General features: G+C 38.0%; 1 protein-coding gene across 3 annotated transcripts in view; it reads right to left on the reverse strand.

Annotated features, from left to right (window-relative positions):
- Nucleotides 1-13,063: 13,063 nt before the first annotated feature.
- Zmynd8 (Zinc finger MYND-type containing 8) overlaps nucleotides 13,064-22,778 on the reverse strand; it is a 154,713-nt gene continuing 144,998 nt past the window's right edge. For 2 of the 3 annotated variants that reach the window (XM_070104124.1, XM_070104122.1), the window contains 2 exons: nucleotides 17,638-17,910; nucleotides 13,064-16,344 (listed from right to left, as the gene is read on the reverse strand). In XM_070104124.1, the coding sequence (XP_069960225.1) occupies nucleotides 16,225-16,344; nucleotides 17,638-17,910 (393 nt within the window). In that variant the 3' untranslated portion in view covers nucleotides 13,064-16,224. The remainder of the gene's footprint in view (nucleotides 16,345-17,637; nucleotides 17,911-22,778) is intronic. The other variant, XM_070104123.1, reaches the window with a different exon arrangement.

Raw genomic sequence — 22,778 nt, forward strand, 5'->3', positions numbered from 1 at the left:
CATACACACACAAACGCACTTACATAAATACACTTACATAATTGGTCGCATTCGGAGGTGATCGTTATGCGGGGGTCCACTGTATGTATGTATATATATATATATATATATATATATATATATATATATATATATATATATATATATATATATATATATATATATATATATATATATATATATATATTTTTCAACAAGTCGGCCGTCTCCCACCGAGGCAGGGTGACCCAAAAAAGAAAGAAAATCCTCAAAAAGAAAATACTTTCATCATCATTCAACACTTTCACCACACTCACACACTATCACTGCTTTTGCAGAGGTGCTCAGAATACAACAGTTTAGAAGCATATACGTATAAAGATACACAACATATCCCTCCAAACTGCCAATATCCCAAACCCCTCCTTTAAAGTGCAGGCATTGTACTTCCCATTTCCAGGACTCAAGTCCGACTATATGAAAATAACCGGTTTCCCTGCTCACACTCCAACAGATCGTCAGGTCCCAAGTATCATTCGCCTCCATTCACTCCTATCTAATAAGCTCATGCACGCTTGCTGGAAGTCCAAGCCCCTAGCCCACAAAACCTCCTTTACCCCCTCTTTCCAACCCTTTTGAGGACGACCCCTACCCCTCCTTCCTTCCCCTATAGATTTATATGCTTTCCATGTCATTCTACTTTGATCCATTCTCTCTAAATGACCAAACCACCTCAACAACCCCTCTTCTGCCCTCTGACTAATGCTTTTATTAACTCCACACCTTCTCCTAATTTCCACACTCCGAATTTTCTGCATAATATTTACACCACACATTGCCCTTATTTATATATATATATATATATATATATATATATATATATATATATATATATATATATATATATATATATATATATATATCTATATATATATATATATCTATATATATATATATATCTATATATATATACGTATATCTATATATATATATATATATATATATATATATATATATATATATATATATATATATATATATAATCAATATTTTATACACAGTCTATTGCTTTTATTATACAATATTTCCTATTTATTAATTTTGGCATCTCATTAATACTTCTGAAAATACAGATTATTTGTGATAATGTCAAAAAACACCTACCAATGATTTTTTCCGTGTAGTGTTTGTCTGATTCTAGACCAATAAATGACTATGTTGTTTCTCAACTGCCCATTTTTTGGATGTGGTAGAAAAGCATTTTTGTATTTGTATTTATTAATGGTTACAAGTAAACCCAATACAGTGGAGCCCCGCATAACGATCACCTCCGAATGCGACCAATTATGTAAGTGTATTTATGTAAGTGCATTTGTACGTGTATGTTTGGGGGTCTGAAATGGACTAATCTAGTTCACAATATTCCTTATGGGAACAAATTCGGTCAGTACTGGCACCTGAACATACTTCTGGAGTGAAAAAATATCGTTAACCGGGGGTCCACTGTACTTTGTTTTTTCAAAATTAGGGAAGAGGTTTTACACACTGTATACTACAAGTGGCTGGAGTACAGACACTTTACACAGGCGGCTACAAGACTGTGAGACGAACTAAAATATTGCAAGACGTATAAAAAGCGTTAATGTGAATTTCAAATTACAATACAGTACAATATTGTGCTTTACATACTTCATTCTTACTGTATAGCCATTTTTGCTATGTGCTTGTTTGTCCAATTATTAAATTTGTGTAGGTTTAGAGAAGTGCAGTACCAGGGTCCCAACTAATTTACAAGCAAGTCACCTGTAACTCAAAGGTTATTTTTCTATAGAAATTAATAAAGTACAAGAGATAACTGTGTTACACATTTAACTGTGGATTGGTATTCAAAGATTTTTTTTTTTTTCAAATATCTGATATGGACCCTGTCCATAACTTGGGTATACCCAAGTTGGGGTCCATTTGTAATAGTAAATTACCGAGTGTGGACAAAAATGTGGATTTGCATTGATAGAGACACTGGTTACTTTCAAAGAAAATAATGATGGAAAGTATAGTGATAACTAGCCTGGCAATGTACATATCCATAAATCATTTTACATATTTATAGGCGAGGCTCCAGCAAAACCAAGATTCCCACTTTTTAAGTGCAGGGGCTAATGCATATATTAAACCCTTAAACTGTCCGAACGTAGATCTACGTTCACGTGCGTAGTGCTCCGTACATAGATCTACGTTCACGTGTGTAGCACTCCATACGTAGATCTACGTTCACGTGTGTAGCGCTCCGTACGTAGATCTACATTCACGTGTGTAGCACTCCGAACGTAGATCTACGTTCATGTGTGTAGCGCTTCGAACATAGATCTACGTTTTATTTTACATGATTTAAAATGTAAGAAAAAAAACATAGCTGTATGTTCGGACAGTTTAAGGGTTAACAGCCTGACCATCTGAAAGTCTTACAAAATATACAAAATACCAGAAATATTATTGAAAGAAATATTACTGAACCAGCACCTCTGCCAAGTGGCAGATCAACCAGGCTGTAGTGGCTGTGGGCCAGCAGGTTATTAACAACAACAGTCTGGTTGAAAATGCAATTAAGAGGGAAGCTAGACTTGAGGCTGGTCTGAGGGCCAAGAAAACCATTGAAATAAGTCAACATAAATCAGAGATAAATTTATATAAAAAAATCCAAACTTCCCAATACAGGTACTCCTTAACTTACAATGGGGTTACATTCTTACAAACCGATTGCAAGTTAAAGACATTGAAAGTCAAATATGAACAAGTCAATACATAACTACGGTCACTGAATAATTAAATAAACTAATAATTACTGCAAATCCCAGTACTGAAAAGTGAATAAATGAATAAAAGTTATGGACTTGCTGCCTTCATGACAGGTAATTATCTTAAGTTTCACCTCCAAAGTAATTCCTTTTGCACCATTATAAAGTCAGAACAGCTCAAGTCAAGGAACACCTGTATATTCAGAATTTTCAGTATAATTTTTATTATGTAATACTGTATTTGATTTCCCACATCATATATATACATATCAATGAAACCACGAAATAAGTAGTTTTGAATCATTTACCAAACTGCGGCAGACCAGGGTTTGACCCCAGGATACATTTTCCCACCTGAAGAGGCAAAACAACATACTTGTCACCTTATCCACTAGGATCGATGGCTGAGTGGATAAGGTGACATGTACGCTGTGTTGTTTCTTGAGGTGGGACAATGTATCGTAGGGTTGAGCCCTGGCCTGCCGCAATTTGGTAAATGATGTATACATAAACGAAGCAAACTCAAACTTGAAAATAATAATAAAAAATAATAATAATTAAATATAATAATAATAATAAAAGGCATTGTGTACTTTGATCGCCAAGCAGAGTTCACATACAGTACTCTTGGCAACTCCATGGAGAAATGGAGAAGAATTCTTCCTTCATAAGCCATGGGTGTTGTAGGGGGAGACTAAAATACCGGGAGCAAGAGGCTTATGACCCTTTCTGTATAAATTACTAAATATAAAAAGAAGAAAAACTCTAACGAAAGCATTTCTATGTCTTTGTCTAGTCATCCTACCTCAGTGGGAGACGGCTGTTGTTAAAAAAAAAAAAAAAAAAAAAACTCAGCAACTCCTCGAGCAAGCAGTAACCTTCTCACACGATCAGTACATTTCAGTCCATACTTGTGTTGACATTACCTTACCTCTCTTGTGTTCTGACGATCACTCAATACCGCTTGACAGTTTTGTCTCATTTGTTAGGAAGCAGGAAAAATGTCCCCCCCTGCACAGGTCATTTCTAGATGGCCCGCTCAGTAATCAAGTACTGCTGACTTATCGTTGTATACTACCAAACCTTTTATGATATGAAAGGCAAGATATTACTTGAATTAAAGTTTGATCAGGCCACTTTCTATGCACAAAAAGTTTAGCAACAAATTTGTTTCAGAACTTTTACAAAGAGAGTGAATAAGTCTGCTAATAAACACACATAAACCGAAGTTTATAAAAGATAAAGCACTTTATTATGTTACTGCAGTAATAAGTTAAATTTTGGACTAGAATTTGAAGGATAACAGCTGCAGCTTTGACAAATAAAAATAATTAGTACATAAAAACAGTGACAAATATTAAATATTCCGGGTGATCTAGTAACAGAGAATGATCAGTTTTGCTGACATCTACCCACAGCAAATTACACTGTCATAAATTTTGAAGACAATGAATATCAGAAGCGCGAATTATTGTATAGATAGATGCAGGAAATATGAAACATTTAAGTGAGTTTCAAGATCATTAGACTTAGTTATTCAAATTTTGAGAAGGAAAAATTTTTGGCACCATACGAAGTATAAATTTAGTTTAAGATAAGTCAGTACCTGTTAGAACACAACAAACTACTAAGGTAGAAAGAAAGTCACAATACCATGGTTGGAACAATTCACCAGACACTCACACTATGGTGAAGTGGGGATTTTAAGTGAATTGCTCCAGCCACGTTATTGAGAATTTTTATTCTGTATGGATCCTGAAAGTAAGCTAAGTGTGAGTTTTTGAAGATTAAACTAAAACATATACATTATCTGATCAGAAGGCCACTACCTGAAACTGAAAAATCATATTTAAATAGTTTCTCCATGGGAAAGTGGAACAGAATTCTTCCTCCGTAAGCCACGTGTCATAAGAGGCAACTAAAATGCTGGTAGCAAGGGGCTAGTAACCCTTTCTCCTTTATATATTACTAAAGTTAAAAAGAAAAACTTTCAGTTTTCTTTTTAGGTCATACTACCTTGGTGGGATATGGCCGGGTTGATTAAAAAAAAATATTTAGAAGTTACTATATACCTTTGAGGAGTTTCAAGAATCTTTCTACTCCCAGAGCCGGCCATGAGCCATAGAAACTAGTTTCTACGGAGATGACAGCAGGAAATTTATTTCCTACCTTGACTTGAATGCGCCAAAGCCAGCAAGACTGCAATACACTTGCACCGTTTACTTGGTGTATGTTCAAAATGATGTAGCTGAAAGTAATTTGGTTTAATTACACGCTCAATGATGACCTTTAAACCCAGTTTCCAGCAACAGGGCATTGTCCTTGGAAAAGGGTTCACATGAGCCTATAAATAATACAGTGGCCAAAATTCCCTGAAGAGGAGTATAAATCCTCATCCAAAATTCCTTGAGGAACAGTACAAATCCTCAAACACTTTTTACAGCATGACACCAGATCTCTTGGAGCACAACCACACAACCTTCCTTCCATATGAATACTAAGTAAATTTTTCTGAAGACCTCCACAACTTAATTTGGAATCTGTTTCATTTTATATATTATATATATAATATAGGTGTTTGTGTACTAATGTAGAACATAAAAAAATGGTGTGGTATGAGAAAAAATACTGTAACAGCTTTAAGCCTATAGTATTCTTTTATCTGGTAGGGAAATTACTTTTTCACTAACACTGCAAAATTCCTAAAGCCAATCATGGTGAGGGATCTGCATGATGCAAGGTCAAGCCAACAGAGGAACATTTCATCAGCATATTAAGATGGTGTAGTCATCACATCTCTAGGAAGACGGTGATGTACCGAGAGTTTCTTCCTATTTGGGTCACCCTGCCTCGGCGTGTTAATAAATTAAAAAAAAAATAAATAAAGCATATTTTACAACAGTGATCTTCACATTCAGGACCACTATGGAGGTAAGTTCATGAAACTTCACATAACATAGATAAGTCTTCATCCCTACTGCTGGTACAAGTGACATCTGGAAAACCAGCTGGTCCTATACTGGCTCTATGAACCATTCAAGGAATGTTTTCCATGAATGTTTTTACAAATACCTGGAGTCTACCTACCTGGAGGGAGTTACAAGAGGGGTCAATGCCTCCACAGCCCAGTCCATGACCAGGTCCATGATATATTAATAAATGTAGGGTAGTAAATGTATTAAACATAGTGTGTTTATATACAAAAATACATGCATATAGTTATTGAATTACAACAAAATTTTTATGGTAGTAGGTTGGTAGACAGCAACCACCCAGGGAGGTACTACCGTCCTGCCAAGTGAGTGTAAAACGAAGCCTGTGATTGTTTTACATGATGGTAGGATTGCTGATGTCTTTTGTCTGTCTCATAAATATGCAAGATTACAGGCATGTCTTGCTACTTCTACTTACACTTAGGTCACACTACACATACATGTACACATTTATTTATACACACTCATCTGAGTTTTCTTTGATTTTATCTTAATAGTTCTTGGTCTTATTAATTTTCCTTTTATATCCATGGGGAAGTGGAATAAGAATCTTTCCTCCGTAAGCCATGCGTGTTGTAAAAGTCAACTAAAATGCCGGGAACAATGGGCTAGTAACCCCTTTTCCTGTAAAGATTACTAAAAAGAATAAGAAGAAGAAAATTGTCAAAGTGGGAAGTCTGAATGTGCGTGGATGTTGTGCAGATGATAAGAAAGAGATGATTGTGGATGTTATGAATGAGAAGAAGCTGGATGTCCTGGCTTTAAGTGAAACAAAGCTGAAGGGGGTGGGAGAGTTTCAGTGGAGAGGAATAAATGGGATTAGGTCAGGGGTTTCAAATAGAGTTAGAGCTAAAGAAGGAGTAGCAATAATGTTGAAGGATAAGCTATGGCAGGAAAAGAGGGACTATAAATGTATTAATTCAAGGATTATGTGGAGTAAAATAAAGATTGGATGTGAAAAGTGGGTTATAATAAGCGTGTATGCACCTGGAGAAGAGAGAAGTGTAGAGGAGAGAGAGAGATTTTGGGAAATGTTGAGTGAATGCGTGGGGAGTTTTGAATCAAGTGTGAGAGTAATGGTGGTTGGGGATTTTAATGCTAAAGTGGGTAAAAATGTTATGGAGGGAGTAGTAGGTAAATTTGGGGTGCCAGGGGTAAATGTAAATGGGGAGCCTTTAATTGAGCTATGTGTAGAAAGAAATTTGGTAATAAGTAATACATATTTTATGAAAAAGAGGATAAATAAATATACAAGGTATGATGTAGCACGTAATGAAAGTAGTTTATTAGATTATGTATTGGTGGATAAAAGGTTGATGGGTAGGCTCCAGGATGTACATGTTTATAGAGGGGCAACTGATATATCGGATCATTATTTAGTTGTAGCTACAGTTAGAGTAAGAGGTAGATGGGAAAAGAGGAAGGTGGCAACAACAAGTAAGAGGGAGGTGAAAGTGTATAAACTAAGGGAGGAGGAAGTTCGGGTGAGATATAAGCGACTATTGGCAGAAAGGTGGGCTAGTGCAAAGATGAGTAGTGGGGGGGTTGAAGAGGGTTGGAATAGTTTTAAAAATGCAGTATTAGAATGTGGGGCAGAAGTTTGTGGTTATAGGAGGGTGGGGGCAGGAGGAAAGAGGAGTGATTGGTGGAATGATGAAGTAAAGGGTGTGATAAAAGAGAAAAAGGTAGCTTATGAGAGGTTTTTACAAAGCAGAAGTGTTATAAGAAGAGCAGAGTATATGGAGAGTAAAAGAAAGGTAAAGAGAGTGGTGAGAGAGTGCAAAAGGAGAGCAGATGATAGAGTGGGAGAGGCACTGTCAAGAAATTTTAATGAAAATAAGAAAAAATTTTGGAGTGAGTTAAACAAGTTAAGAAAGCCTAGGGAAAATATGGATTTGTCAGTTAAAAACAGAGTAGGGGAGTTAGTAGATGGGGAGATGGAGGTATTGGGAAGATGGCGAGAATATTTTGAGGAACTTTTAAATGTTAAGGAAGAAACAGAGGCAGTAATTTCATGCACTGGTCAGGGAGGTATACCATCTTTTAGGAGTGAAGAAGAGCAGAATGTAAGTGTGGGGGAGGTACGTGAGGCATTACGTAAAATGAAAGGGGGTAAAGCAGCTGGAACTGATGGGATCATGACAGAAATGTTAAAAGCAGGGGGGGATATAGTGTTGGAGTGGTTGGTACTTTTGTTTAATAAATGTATGAAAGAGGGGAAGGTACCTAGGGATTGGCAGAGAGCATGTATAGTCCCTTTATATAAAGGGAAAGGGGACAAAAGAGACTGTAAAAATTATAGAGGAATAAGCTTACTGAGTATACCAGGAAAAGTGTACGGTAGGGTTATAATTGAAAGAATTAGAGGTAAGACAGAATGTAGGATTGCGGATGAGCAAGGAGGTTTTAGAGTGGGTAGGGGATGTGTAGATCAGGTGTTTACATTGAAGCATATATGTGAACAGTATTTAGATAAAGATAGGGAAGTTTTTATTGCATTTATGGATTTAGAAAAGGCATATGATAGAGTGGATAGAGGAGCAATGTGGCAGATGTTGCAAGTATATGGAATAGGTGGTAAGTTATTAAATGCTGTAAAGAGTTTTTATGAGGATAGTGAGGCTCAGGTTAGGGTGTGTAGAAGAGAGGGAGACTACTTCCCGGTAAAAGTAGGTCTTAGACAGGGATGTGTAATGTCACCATGGTTGTTTAATATATTTATAGATGGGGTTGTAAAGGAAGTAAATGCTAGGGTGTTTGGGAGAGGGGTGGGATTAAATTATGGGGAATCAAATTCAAAATGGGAATTGACACAGTTACTTTTTGCTGATGATACTGTGCTTATGGGAGATTCTAAAGAAAAATTGCAAAGGTTAGTGGATGAGTTTGGGAATGTGTGTAAAGGTAGAAAGTTGAAAGTGAACATAGAAAAGAGTAAGGTGATGAGGGTGTCAAATGATTTAGATAAAGAAAAATTGGATATCAAATTGGGGAGGAGGAGTATGGAAGAAGTGAATGTTTTCAGATACTTGGGAGTTGACGTGTCGGCGGATGGATTTATGAAGGATGAGGTTAATCATAGAATTGATGAGGGAAAAAAGGTGAGTGGTGCGTTGAGGTATATGTGGAGTCAAAAAACGTTATCTATGGAGGCAAAGAAGGGAATGTATGAAAGTATAGTAGTACCAACACTCTTATATGGGTGTGAAGCTTGGGTGGTAAATGCAGCAGCGAGGAGACGGTTGGAGGCAGCGGAGATGTCCTGTTTAAGGGCAATGTGTGGTGTAAATATTATGCAGAAAATTCGGAGTGTGGAAATTAGGAGAAGGTGTGGAGTTAATAAAAGTATTAGTCAGAGGGCAGAAGAGGGGTTGTTGAGGTGGTTTGGTCATTTAGAGAGAATGGATCACAGTAGAATGACATGGAAAGCATATAAATCTATAGGGGAAGGAAGGCGGGGTAGGGGTCGTCCTCGAAAGGGTTGGAGAGAGGGGGTAAAGGAGGTTTTGTGGGTAAGGGGCTTGGACTTCCAGCAAGCGTGCGTGAGCGTGTTAGATAGGAGTGAATGGAGACGAATGGTACTTGGGACCTGACGATCTGTTGGAGTGTGAGCAGGGTAATATTTAGTGAAGGGATTCAGGGAAACCGGTTATTTTCATATAGTCGGACTTGAGTCCTGGAAATGGGAAGTACAATGCCTGCACTTTAAAGGAGGGGTTTGGGATATTGGCAGTTTGGAGGGATATGTTGTGTATCTTTATATGTTTATGCTTCTAGACTGTTGTATTCTGAGCACCTCTGCAAAAACAGTGATAATGTGCGAGTGTGGTGAAAGTGTTGAATGATGATGAAAGTATTTTCTTTTTGGGGATTTTCTTTCTTTTTTGGGTCACCCTGCCTCGGTGGGAGACGGCCGACTTGTTGAAAAAAAAAAAAAAAAAAAAAAATTAAAAAAAAAAGGTAAATAATTGAAAATTGCACGGGATCAAACTAAATAGACACATCAACTAAGGAAATTTATATTGGAGAACAGTTATACTTGCTGCTGGTAAAAGGGTATAAAGCAGTTCCTGGAGGCTACGATGTTGCCAACATCATCTGCAACAACACATCTGCGTGCCTCTGGCAAGACAGTGATGGTGTGAATGATGGTTAAAGTATTTCTTTTTCAGGTCACACTGCCTCAGTGGTAGATGACCAGTGTTAAAAAATAAATTCAACAGTTACGCCATCAAGAAAAGACAAAATGCTACCGAGCCTTGAGCTCTGTACCACTGTCCAATCTTTCAGAATTTACGGAAAACGTATAAGTTGTACTGCACACGTGAAAATATTCAACATTTTAAATGGATACATCAGTTGTACAAAGTCACTCCTGTGTCTCAGACACCAGGAACTGCTTCATACCCTATCACCAGCAGCAAGTGTAACCATTTGCTAACATAAGTTCCATTTGTTGATGTATTCCACTAGTTTAGTTACTTGATTTTATACAATTTACAATATGACATTTTTCAGAAATATTTTTGAAAATTTTTAATGATCTGCATGTATTTTGTATGTAATAAACACCTGGTATACTTACTACCCTACATATCAACAATGGAGCTGGTACAAGACTTGCATAGTTTATTGGTGGCCCGTTTGAGTCCCGAACAGAACACTTTAACAGCAACACTTCTCGAAAAGTACAGTGGTACCCAGAGTTTTGTACAGCTCCCAACTTGAACAATTATGTAAGTGTATTTATGTAAGTGCTTTTCTAAGTGTATTTTTGGGGGTCTGAAATGGACTAATCTAGTTTACATTATTCCTTATGGGAACAATGAATTGTGGCTGAACTTGGGGTACCTCTGTATAACCAATTTTGAGAGAAATACACAAGAGCAAAAATGTCTTTGGGTTAAATATTCACACAAAAAGGATTTGAAAATCCCTACATGATTTCTTGAATGGAACACTACAGGATTAACAAGGTATCTTGTTAATCCTGAAGCTCGATTATTCTTTTCTTTGTGGTTATTGTCCCTGATGAGACTGATAGATCAAATGTGCAACTCCTAGCCTTTCTTATTTAACTTTTCTTTAATAAACTGAAGTTGCCTCAGATATTAAAAAAATCTTAAAATGCACAATAATACAGTACGGCACATAATATTCTGTTAGTGGGTTGGATTTGTGAAGGACCTGCCCAGTATGGGCCAACAGGCCTACTGAAGTTCCTCCTTTCTTATGTTCTTATAAATTCTAATCACCAGCCAACACAAAGAAACACTGCTTATAAAAAAAATAAAAAGCGGAGAAAAATAACTTAATGCAAGACAAATATTGCAAATAAAATGTTTTTTCCTTATTAATAAACACATAAAGCACGTACAGAACTTAATAAATACAATAAAACGTCCACTAGCATGCAGCAACGTTGTACACTGTGTGGTATCCATCAATGCTTTGGGGAGAAAAATGCTGTATTAAGTACGGCCATATTATCACTACGTGTATTTTTTAAGTTAATAAGTTGGAACCTCAGAGGAGTAAACAAAACAATATGCTTACAATCGCACTGATGTCAAAACTAAAATTTGCACCTAGAATATTATGCTAGAAATTTCAACATCATATCAGTAATTGATCCACAAATTAGATCTGGATCATTTTCAAGGATAGACGGGAATGTCATCTTAAGTTTTGCCTTCAATTTGTGAGTTACTTGTGAATTTAAGTAAGTATTTCAAGAGGTAAAAAGGCCCATCCAGAAAATGAAGATCTCTATTAGGTGAAATGTGTCATTTTGCTGGATGTCCTTTTGCTGGATGTGCCTTTTTACTATTTATGAACTGTTCCAGCAATGGTATTGTGACTTTGACTTTTACACTGCTCATGCAGTGATATTCATGTCTTCAAGGGAATGTAAGAGCACCATCTTACAATGCATGTGATACAGTACTGACTTACTTGGTAGGGGTAGAGAGTTTACTATGATAAATTAGACACATGTGCAACTCTTGGGTATCTTTATTGAGGAAACGTTTCGCCACACAGTGGCTTCATCAGTCCATACAAAGGAGAAACGTGAAGAACAGGAGGAGAATGAGGTAATCAGTCCCTCAACCTTGAGTCGATGTGGCCAGTCCAGATTGATGGACTGACAACATCGACTCAAGGTTGAGGGACTGATTACCTCATTCTCCTCCTGTTCTTCACCATTCTCCTTTGTATGGACTGATGAAGCCACTGTGTGGCAAAATATTTCCTTAATAAAGATACCCAAGAGTTGCACATGTGTCTAATTTATCAGCATGTCGGTTCTCTGAACCATTCATCTACAAAAGTTTACTATGCTGAAAATTCCCACTGAAAAAAAATATAAGCAATGATTTATGATGTGTGCCTATATATAATAATCTCTGATGCCTAGTTTTGTCCAGGTCTGATGCCTAGTTTTGTCCAGGTCTCGTGCTGCAACAATGAACTTGTTGCAATGCCACTAGTACATAGGCTCCAAACTGTTGAACATAATGCATTCCTGGGGCACAAAATTATTAGGGTTGTTTGAAACCTGGAACCAAAAGTATGGAGGATGTTTGTTTTACGTGTGCTTGATAATATTAAATAAGAGGAATTAGATACATGTGCAACATCAGCCTATCTTCATTTGTAGATGTTTTGACATCCAGTGGCTGAGGGACTTATTATCCCATCTTTTGTACATAGTTCTACAGTCTTCCCATTATTTCTCCGAATCTGTATTGATAAAGGCACTAGATGGCAAAACGTCTACAAGTACAGATACCTTAATATTGCACACGCGTCTAATCCCTCATCTTGTCGGTATTGCATACCATTCATGTACAATATTAATTTTTTTGTGGATTGATCATGAGAGGAAATGTTGGTAACCCAAGTGTACATGAGTTTCAGAGTAATGATTTGTTAGAATTATTATCCAGAACCTGTAATGTGAATCATAGAGAGACTTCTGTGAACATTACCTGCCAATGGTCATCTCAATTGCTTTAAATGCTCTAGTTTTGAGCTAAACTAAGAATTTTCATTGAATAAATATACATTATTTTTTTTTTTTTTAGTTGTGCCTTTGAGCATATGCATTTGCATACTGAAAACCCCATATTTTACTTTTTATTGAAATGGTAAATAACAAACTGTTCCTTATTACTTAGTCAAGCAATGTAACTCCATGTTTAAGGAACTGAAAAAAAATATATATCCTAGTTTGTATTCATGCCATTTCCTATTTACTGATTCAAATACCAAACCTTAAAATATACAGTAAGAAATGAATGCTTTTTTATTTACATTATCTCATATAATACCAGATCTGTCTGTCCAAAAAAATATTATTCACATACCTTAAACTAATACAAGTAATATTATAAGTAATAGCTACCAATAGAATAACATGCTATTGGAATAGTTGCACAACCTTGGCTTAAGAGATAAGCACCAAATTTTGAGTATTGTCACCAGTATTTCACAAGTAAAATGATAGAGAGCATAGGACCCTGGAAGCTGTTTTAAGAGGTGCGTGAGTTTCCCTGTTTCCTAATATCATGTTTATTTTTTCCCCTATAATCTACCTTGTTTACTATTGCATTTGCTTTGTCTGCTTTCGTATGGTGAATTCAAGGATCTTTCCTTAATTCATGGTATAACTTAACAAATCTTTGAGGACAATTGTGTTACAGAGGTTTGAGACAGTTCAGACCTCTGCAACACAGTTGTCCTCAAAGATCTGTCAAGTTATACCATGAATTAAGGAAAGATCCTGGACTTCACCATATGAAAGCAGACAAAGCAAATGTGATAATAATTATAGACAAGATAGATTATAGGAAAAAATAACATATTGTTAGAAGACAAGGGAACTGACGTGCCCCTTAAACACTTCAAGTTTTAGAGATACCAGTACTGTACTGTATATTAGTGTAAATACTAATATGGGTAATAATGTCAACTCAAAACTTTAAGGAATAAACCCAATCAGTTCTACATGATGTTAATGACCCATTCCTGTAAAGAAATGACTTACTAAAGCAACATTTTACGGTGGCAACGTTTCGGTCTCCAGGAGCTTTGTCAAGCTGTTACGGTAACGGCTTGACAAAGCTCCTGGACAGTGAAATGTTGTCACAGTAAGATGATACACTCTCTGCGAAAACTTTGCAAGCATCACAACATATAACATACAACTTAAGTATTGAAACTTCAAATAAAAAAATATTCTTGCTAAATAAAAGAACTTTGCTCTGTCATAACTGAATATTTTTTTTTGGATTTAATTCTCGAACTATTTTTAATGAAAGTATGTAAATATCTGTGCCCTTAGACTCATAGAGTTTCACTATGAATTTAACTAATGCATTTGATACACAAGTAAATGGCCACAAATTCACAAGACACTAACCATTCTGAACAACCAATAAACACATTCATCACCCGACTTGTCTTTCTAATGCCAACGTTGGTTTTTTACTCTATATGCCTAAGCCATTTTCTCTACGGATGCTCTTTAGGCGAGGTTAAATTAAAATCAATTAATCAAATTAAATAAGTTATAAGGTATGATGTAAAGAATATATTATATATTGATGCTGTAATAGAAAATGGGAACCACTGAGAAGACTAAGGAAGCATGGCATTAAAACTCCGATGTTTACAGTTTAATGTCAGTGGCTTTACCAAGTCTCGAGTCATAGTAAAATACTACTGACGTCAGCTTAGGAGGATGAGTTTTATCAATACGCCGAACAAGTCACGACAAGAACTATGATTTGTTTGGCGATGCTGTAATAAATATTGCCTGATGAAATAGAGCTCTCAAATTTTGTCCACTCGACACACAATCATTGACATTACTAATTGTACGTTATCACTCAAACTAAGGGTTGGATTTGTGGGAGAATACACACAAAATCCACACACTTCATTCATTCGAATATATACATATTCACAGCTCAGCATCTCAAATACGATGCACAACAATGCTCCAAATGCAGAGAAGCCTTTTTTATTAATTGAGCTTGCTAATAGAAGACTAATTAAGAAGACTGCAGCCTGTTTTTTACTACTATACAAGGGATCCCTAACTTACAAATGAGTTGCGTTCTTAGTGTTTCAACTTATGAACAAGTTGTTAGTAACCCTATCATGTGACACAAATATTCTCAACTGCAGATCAGCACTCATAACACAATTACCTGATCAATATTACATCTTTTGGACCTCATTCGTAAGTGATAATCATCGTAACTCAAGCTTTCGTAAGTCGGAGTCTCCCCGTAACGATTTCTGTCATCAAATATCACCTATTGAGGAGCTTTGCTGTGAATCATTTTGCATTTATTAAGAAACAAACTAGGAACACCATTTTTGTGGCTTGAGTGACATATAAATAACCCTGTAACCTTTAAGTGGTGAAGCTTAATCTTCTGGAAGGATAAAGGAGTTTCGAGGAAAATATTAATTTACGAATAAAAAAGATATATTGTTTATACCTAATCATGCCATGTGGTAAATGTAATCAATGCAGAACTGAAGATGAGAGTGACATTAGCTACCATATAGTGGAAGCTGCGCGAGACAAATAAATAACTTTTGATTGCATTTGCTGATTAATAATTGATGTCCTCGTACAATGCAATTAGAATGGGAATTACTATACGATAGAGTTGTGTGTGTTCACAGACTGCCCAATTATATAACTGTTAAATTTCCAATAGTTTAAATGTTATTTATTAAAATAACTAATTTTATATGAATTGTGACTAAGTATAAAATGATACTTGTTAAGGAGTACAAGTATGTATTTATGTACTTAAAGATGAATAGTATACATAGATTGAGATCAAGATTTGTCACACTGAATTATGCATATGCCCAGTAAGTCTGCAAGTCTGCAACACATGCAACTTATGACTGGGCAATTATTGTAAGTCAATTTATTATCTACAAACAGTTTGCTGCAATGAGCTGAAGGTTGAAGAAAAAAATATTTACCTGTATAATCACAAGTGCCATTATTAAACTGTAAAAATTCCCAACTCGCTTTTGTATTTACAGTTTTGAGAACCATCCCACTATATACAGTACATTGAGTAATTGATCAGAAATACCTGTGACAGGTCTCGAGAGTTCTTCTACTCTTGAAGCCTGGTCTGAGGTCAGACTACACTGTTGACTGCCTGGTCAACCAGACTGTTGCTGTGAGTGGCTTGTAGGCCTACATAGTCATCACAACCTGGCTGATCTGGCACGTTTTGCAGGAAGTCGTTACGGTAGAAAACCTATACCACACAGCATGATTTTCTAGTAGGAATCTGAGGAATCTGTAGTTATCTTATTCAGCCTAAAAAGCCTCCCTTGACGTCCTCCATGAACAGGTGATTCTCCTGCGGAACTTGGTATAGGTCTTCTAGGTTGGGAGGGTAAGACGGAGGTCACATGAATCTTGGCCTGAAGTGATGCATGGGACTCCTCATCATGGCTGCTGCAGCTCCTGGAGGCATTCCTCGACCCATCATCATCATCATCCGAGGATCGACATTTCCATAAATCTGCTGTAACAATTTTGTTTTGTTAAATTTATCACAAAGCTTGTTTTTGGTGAAAATTGTCTGAGATGACTATAATAATAATAATAATAATAATAATAATAATTATTATTATTATTATTGTTATTATTTTTTACACACTGACCTTTTCTCAACAAGGTAGGACGACCCAAAAAATGAAAAACAAATCATCGTCTTGCCAGACTTGTGCTAAGATCACGATTCAGATGACACTCTTAACTGTAACATCCCCACCCCTCCTTCAGACTGCAGGCACTGTATTTCCCACCTCTAGGACTCAAGTCCTGGAGTTTAACTATTATTATATTTATGAAGAGGTGCTAAGAATGTAGGGGTCATATAGCTGGAAGGAGGAGGTAAAGGAAGCACTGAGTTTTAGAGGTCTGCACATCCAGCAGGCTTGTGCAAGCGTGTCAGAAATGAATGAATGGAGTGAAGGTGATTTTGATGGCTGTGTTGTTGGAGTGTAAGGTAACTTGAGTCCTGGAGGTGCGAAGTTCAGCAGAACCACCATATCCATTGATTCGGTATCTGCGGTTCCAGTTATCCACGGTTTACTGTGGCCAAAAATACTTCTTAATTTTGCATAATAATGGCCCCAAAGTACAAAAGTAAAGAAGCCGGCAGTTCTTTAAAGCCTAAGAGAAGCCCATCAGTGAAAAAGTGATAATTCTCTACTTATTGTGCATAATTTATCAATTAAACTTTATAATAGGTAAGTATAGGACTTATGTATAGGGTCTGCTACTATCCACAGTTTCCGTATCCATGGCAGGTCCTTGGAACATATCCCCTGGGCATACCGGGGTCCTACTGTACAGTGCCTGCATCCTGAAGGAGAGGTGCAAATGTTCCATTGAAGGGAACAATGATTCTGATGTCAGCATACTTCTGGCAGGACAGCAAGTGTAGGAATAATGACAAAAGTATTTCCTTTATTTTGGGCCACGTTACCTTGGTGAGAGATGGCTGTTGAGGTAACAAAATCAAATTATATTCCCAAAAAGGTTATAAACCCATATTGGTCATTCATTACTACTATGGTAACATTACTGTATTTATGGGAAAGCTCTACACTCAGATGGGTCACACAGCACCTGGGGAATGGGAGGCAATCAGGTGTGATTCAAAGGGCAGTGTTGAAAAATCAAAATCAGTTCCTTGGATCAAGACATAATCAATAGCATCAAGGTACTTCCATTAGAGGGAACACAAAATTTTTTTTGAGAATATCATACAAAGCACATTGATAACAAATATGAAAGCTGTGAGACTTACCTGCTGCTGCAACATACTGGGTGGCAGGTATCGAGGCATTTTCATATTTCCGTGCGGACCTCCCGGGACTCCTGGCCCTCCCCCACTGCCAGACGCCATTGCAGCCATAGCTGCCATGGCTGGACCACCTAGGTTCGCCATACCTGCGCGGCCGCCTGGACTCAGAGCTGCCATATTGGGGCTGCCGGTGGGAAGGCCGGTGCTGTTGCCCATACCTCCAGCTGGAGACCCTCGACTCATCATACCCATGTCTCCATATATTGGTGACGGATTCTGAAATATGATAAAGTTCTTTGAATGTGCTCACTGTCAAGTCCATAGTGATTTTTACATTACCATTATCATTATTCTCCATGGGAAGTGGAGACAAATTCTCTCTCCGTAAACCAGGCGTGTCGTAAGAGGCGACTAAAATGCTGGAAGAAAGGAACTAGTAACCCCTTCTGTGTAAATCACTAAATGTAAAAAGTAGAAAACCTTACATTTCTTCTTTTTCAGGTCACACTGCGTTGGTGGGACATGGCCATCGTAAAAAAAAATATTTTTACTGCCTATTAATGGGTAAGTCAGTTCTGATTCTTGGATCAAGAGCCTCTGGACAATTAACAATCAGCATGTCGCATGTATATTACAGTGGCTCCTGAAACGTGTATTATTTTTGGATTAAATTTCTGAACAGTCAACTGGGCTACTTTAAACACATTTTTCAACCCATACGGAAATTTTGTATAATCCTCTGGAAATGAAAATTAAAAACCTTGAGGGGTCTGGAAATTCTATTCAAAATATAATAAACCTCCTCACCACTAATATGATATACAGATGCTCCTTAACCCTTAAACTGTCCAAGCAGATCTATGTTCACATGCGTAGTGCTCCAAAAGTAGATCTATGTTTTTTTACATATTTTCAAATATAACAAAAAAACAAAAAAAAAACGTAGATCAAGGTTTTTTTTTACACTTTTTCAAATGTAAAATAAGAAAAGATGATCTACCTTTTTTTACATACTTTCCAATGTTGACAAAACGTAGATCTACGTTTGGACAGTTTAAGGGTTAATTTGCGATGGTTCAACTTTATGGTGAAAAATCAATCACTTTGGAGATGAAACTTAAGATAATTGCCAGCACGAAGGTGGCAAGTCCATAAACCTGTATTCGTTTATTATTTATTTACTTATCCAGTAACAGTAGTTATTTATTTACTTACTTATTTAGCATATTTGACTTATGATGTTTTTGACGAGTTTGTTGGAACGTAGCCCCAACGCAAGTTGAGAAGCACCTGCACAGTACAACAGTGAATTTCTTCAAGCAAAGCTGAAATTATACTACAGTACCTGGTTAAGGTTAATCTTGTATAAACCTTAAGTTGGATGAGGATTTTTATACACGGGCAGCCCAATTTGAAGACAGAATTTTTTGTTGACTTCCTGGTTAGTAGGCAAAGAGGGATTATTGGAGATAACTGGGTTTTTGAAGCATTTCAGGTGGTGGAAATGTCCAGGCAGCAGCTGAAGATGACGTGAGTGGGTTAAAAAATTATGAAAGATGGCAGAAGGCGAAGCGGTAGATACATCAAGGGTGAGAACCTCAAAGATTTATTTCCACATTATACAATGTTTGTACAGAGATGGGTGACATTTGACTGTGCATGCAGAAAGCCTTCTACTAGACGCTGAGGGTGTTGGGTAGCTCAAAAATTAGATATCCACAGTACAGTATTAACCTTGGAGACAGAGCTGGGTTCTGCCATACTGTATGACAAACCTATAATGAATTATTATTATTATAATCAAGAAGAAGCGCTAAACCACAAGGGCTATACAGCACTGCAGGGCAGGAAGGAAGCGAGGGTATCAGGTGGGAAAAGGGAGATGGATGAGTAATAGGTTACGAAGAACAGCGGGGCAGTGGATGGTGAAAGGGTAAAGGGCAGCAAGAGATTGAGGTAGAAAGGGCTGAGGGGAGTGCGAAAGGTATCATCATCAGAGTTTGTGGAGTAAATCAGGCGTTGTCAAGAAGTCAACAAGAGAGTCAGGATTAAAGGAGGGTCCATCAGCAAGAAGGGAAGGTAAAGAGAGAGTAGTAGAGCGGAGACGACGCTGGAGGTAAATTCTGCGTGCTCGTTAATAGAGGGAGCAGTCTAACAGAATGTGGCTAATTGATAGTGGAACTTGACACTTCTCACAGAGAGGAACAGGGTGCCTCTCCATGAGATACCCATGAGTAAGACGAGTGTGGCCAATGCGAAGGCGGGAGAGAGTAGTCTCCCAACCTCGGCACTGATGACAAGAAGACGGCCAGTAACCTATGCTCGGTTTAATAGAATGAAGTTTGTTACCAAGTAGAGTTGACCAACGTTGTTGCCAACGGGTGTGAAGGTGGGTAGCTATTACAGCAAAATAGTCCGGAAGTGGAACACCTCTATATGAAATTGGTAGGTCATGTACTGCTGACCACGCAGCAGCATCTGCCTGTTCATTGCTCTGTACGTCAACACGACCAGGGACCCAACAAAAAAATATCTTTATGCTTGGTAGAGATACGGCGTAGCCAAAGTTGGATACGAAAAACTAGGGGGTGAGGTGTATCAAATTTCCATATAGCCTGCAGAGCACTAAGGGAGTCTGAGACAACCACAAATGATGACACAGGCATAGATGCGATACGAATAAGTGCTGTAAGAATGGCATACAATTCAGCAGTAAAAATGCTAGCTGAAGATAGTAAATGCCCTCGCACCATGCTGTCCAGAAACACTGCTGCGAATCGACGCCGTCAGAAGACTTAGAGCCATCTGTGTACACTGCGATGGCATGAGAATGAGAGTGGAAGTGGTCAAGAAAAAGAGAGCGGGAAGCTACCGTAAGCAGTTGGGCTTTCGAGCAAGGGAGTGAGAAAGAACAGACCCAAACAGCTGGAACTTCCCAGGGGGGTAGGGAAAAGTGAGATGCTACATGAACATATAAAGGTGGTAAATGAAGGGAAGACAAGAACGAATGTAGGCGAAGAGAGAAGGGATGGAGCAAAACCTATAATGAAATCGTTTGACTACATTTTGCCCACACAATGGTCTATCAAGTTACAATCAGATCTGTTTGTGACTTCATAAAGCCATTGTGTGGGAGAAATGTAGTCAATAAAGAATCACATTACAGTGGACCCCCGGTTAACGATATTTTTTCATTCCAGAAGTATGTTCAGGTGCCAGTACTGACCGAATTTGTTCCCATAAGGAATATTGTGAAGTAGATTAGTCCATTTCAGACCCCCAAACATACGCGTACAAACGCACTTACATAAATACACTTACATAATTGGTCGCATTGGGAGGTGATCGTTAAGCGGGGGTCCACTGTATTATATACTGCATTTGCGTTCATTTTTCCATTGTGTTGGTATTTTATACGATTTTATCTCCATGACAGATCTTTTTCTTTTAGATCATGCATTTCACTTTAAGAAAACTGGGACACCAAAAAGAATATGCAAGGTGTGGTTTACCAATGTTAGGGTAAGAAGGATGCCCGTCATACGATAGATTATTATATACTTCATAGTCTGCTCGTGATCTGCAATACATCGCAAGGTGGCCAAAGCGCTTACACTGTAAGCACTGTTGTGGTGGTGGTTTGAGTTTCTTTCTTCTAATCACTGTCCCATGAAGTAGATTGAGGATGGGAGGTCTTGGCAACCGAATGTTTACTTAAAATTACATTGTTTGGATATTGTCTGTCTGCTGGCCTGACAGACAAAGTTCAACTTAGGTGATATGGAGATGCTGCAGTTAAAGTTGCTTGTGAATGTCTGGGACTGCATTTTGTAAATTCTTGATGTATCATAGTGTGGGATGAGGAGAGTTCCACAGCTCAAACTGAGGAAGGAGTCTGTGTAGTGTGGCTGGGACTTTGCCAGTAGTGTGGACAAAAAGGTTGGTACTCTGGTCTGTGTTATTTATGGTGGCAATGAACATCCCACTCTTTAAGGCATAGAAGGAGACATTTTGACTAATGGAAGTCAAGAGTTCCTTCTTAATATGATGTTCCATAAAATAATTTGTTTGGCTTACTAGCTAGGGGGATAAAAAACAAAAATTGTCTAGTTTTTCTGTAAATGTACAGTTACTCTGTTTCCTGAAAGGAGAGATGTTTCCAGCTGATGTGACCACGAAGGAACCCAAGCTACAGTACTGGCATAATCTATTATGTGTTGAGGTCTATCTGGAAGCTGATTTCAAGCCAATCTGACCTCTGACATGCAAGTGATCCGAGAACCATTGCTAAGCCGTAGGAGAAGCCTGGTCCATGGTCAAGGCCCTGAAATGGCTAGAGGCACAAGAAGGGGTATCACAGTATGCCAGGAGAATTAACCATTATCTCCTGATCGATGATCATCAGGTGTAAAACAAGTTAGTGGTGGAGGGGGGGGGGGAGGGTAAACTCTGAAAATAAGGAGGAAACCATGTACTCATCCTGAAAAAAATGGTCACCTCTACCTGGTTTGTACCAGGATGACATCTTACCTTAACTGGTGTACACCAGGATGGCATCTTACCTTAACTGGTGTACACCAGGATGACACCTTACCTTAACTGGTGTACACCAGGATGACATCTTACCTTACCTGGTGTACACCAGGATGACACCTTACCTTACCTGGTGTACACCAGGATGACATCTTACCTTACCTGGTGTACACCAGGATGACACCTTACCTTACCTGGTATACACCAGGATGGCACCTTACCTTACCTGGTATACACCAGGATGGCACCTTACCTTACCTGGTGTACACCAGGATGGCACCTTACCTTACCTGGTATACACCAGGATGGCACCTTACCTTACCTGGTATACACCAGGATGGCACCTTACCTTACCTGGTATACACCAGGATGGCACCTTACCTTACCTGGTATACACCAGGATGGCACCTTACCTTACCTGGTGTACACCAGGATGGCACCTTACCTTACCTGGTGTACACCAGGATGGCATCTTACCTTACCTTGTGTACACCAGGATGGCATCTTACCTTACCTGGTATACACCAGGATGGCATCTTACCTTACCTGGTATACACCAGGATGGCATCTTACCTTACCTGGTGTACACCAGGATGGCATCTTACCTTACC

The sequence above is a fragment of the Cherax quadricarinatus genome, chromosome 89 (assembly GCF_038502225.1).
Source record: "Cherax quadricarinatus isolate ZL_2023a chromosome 89, ASM3850222v1, whole genome shotgun sequence".
NCBI lineage: Eukaryota > Metazoa > Arthropoda > Malacostraca > Decapoda > Parastacidae > Cherax > Cherax quadricarinatus.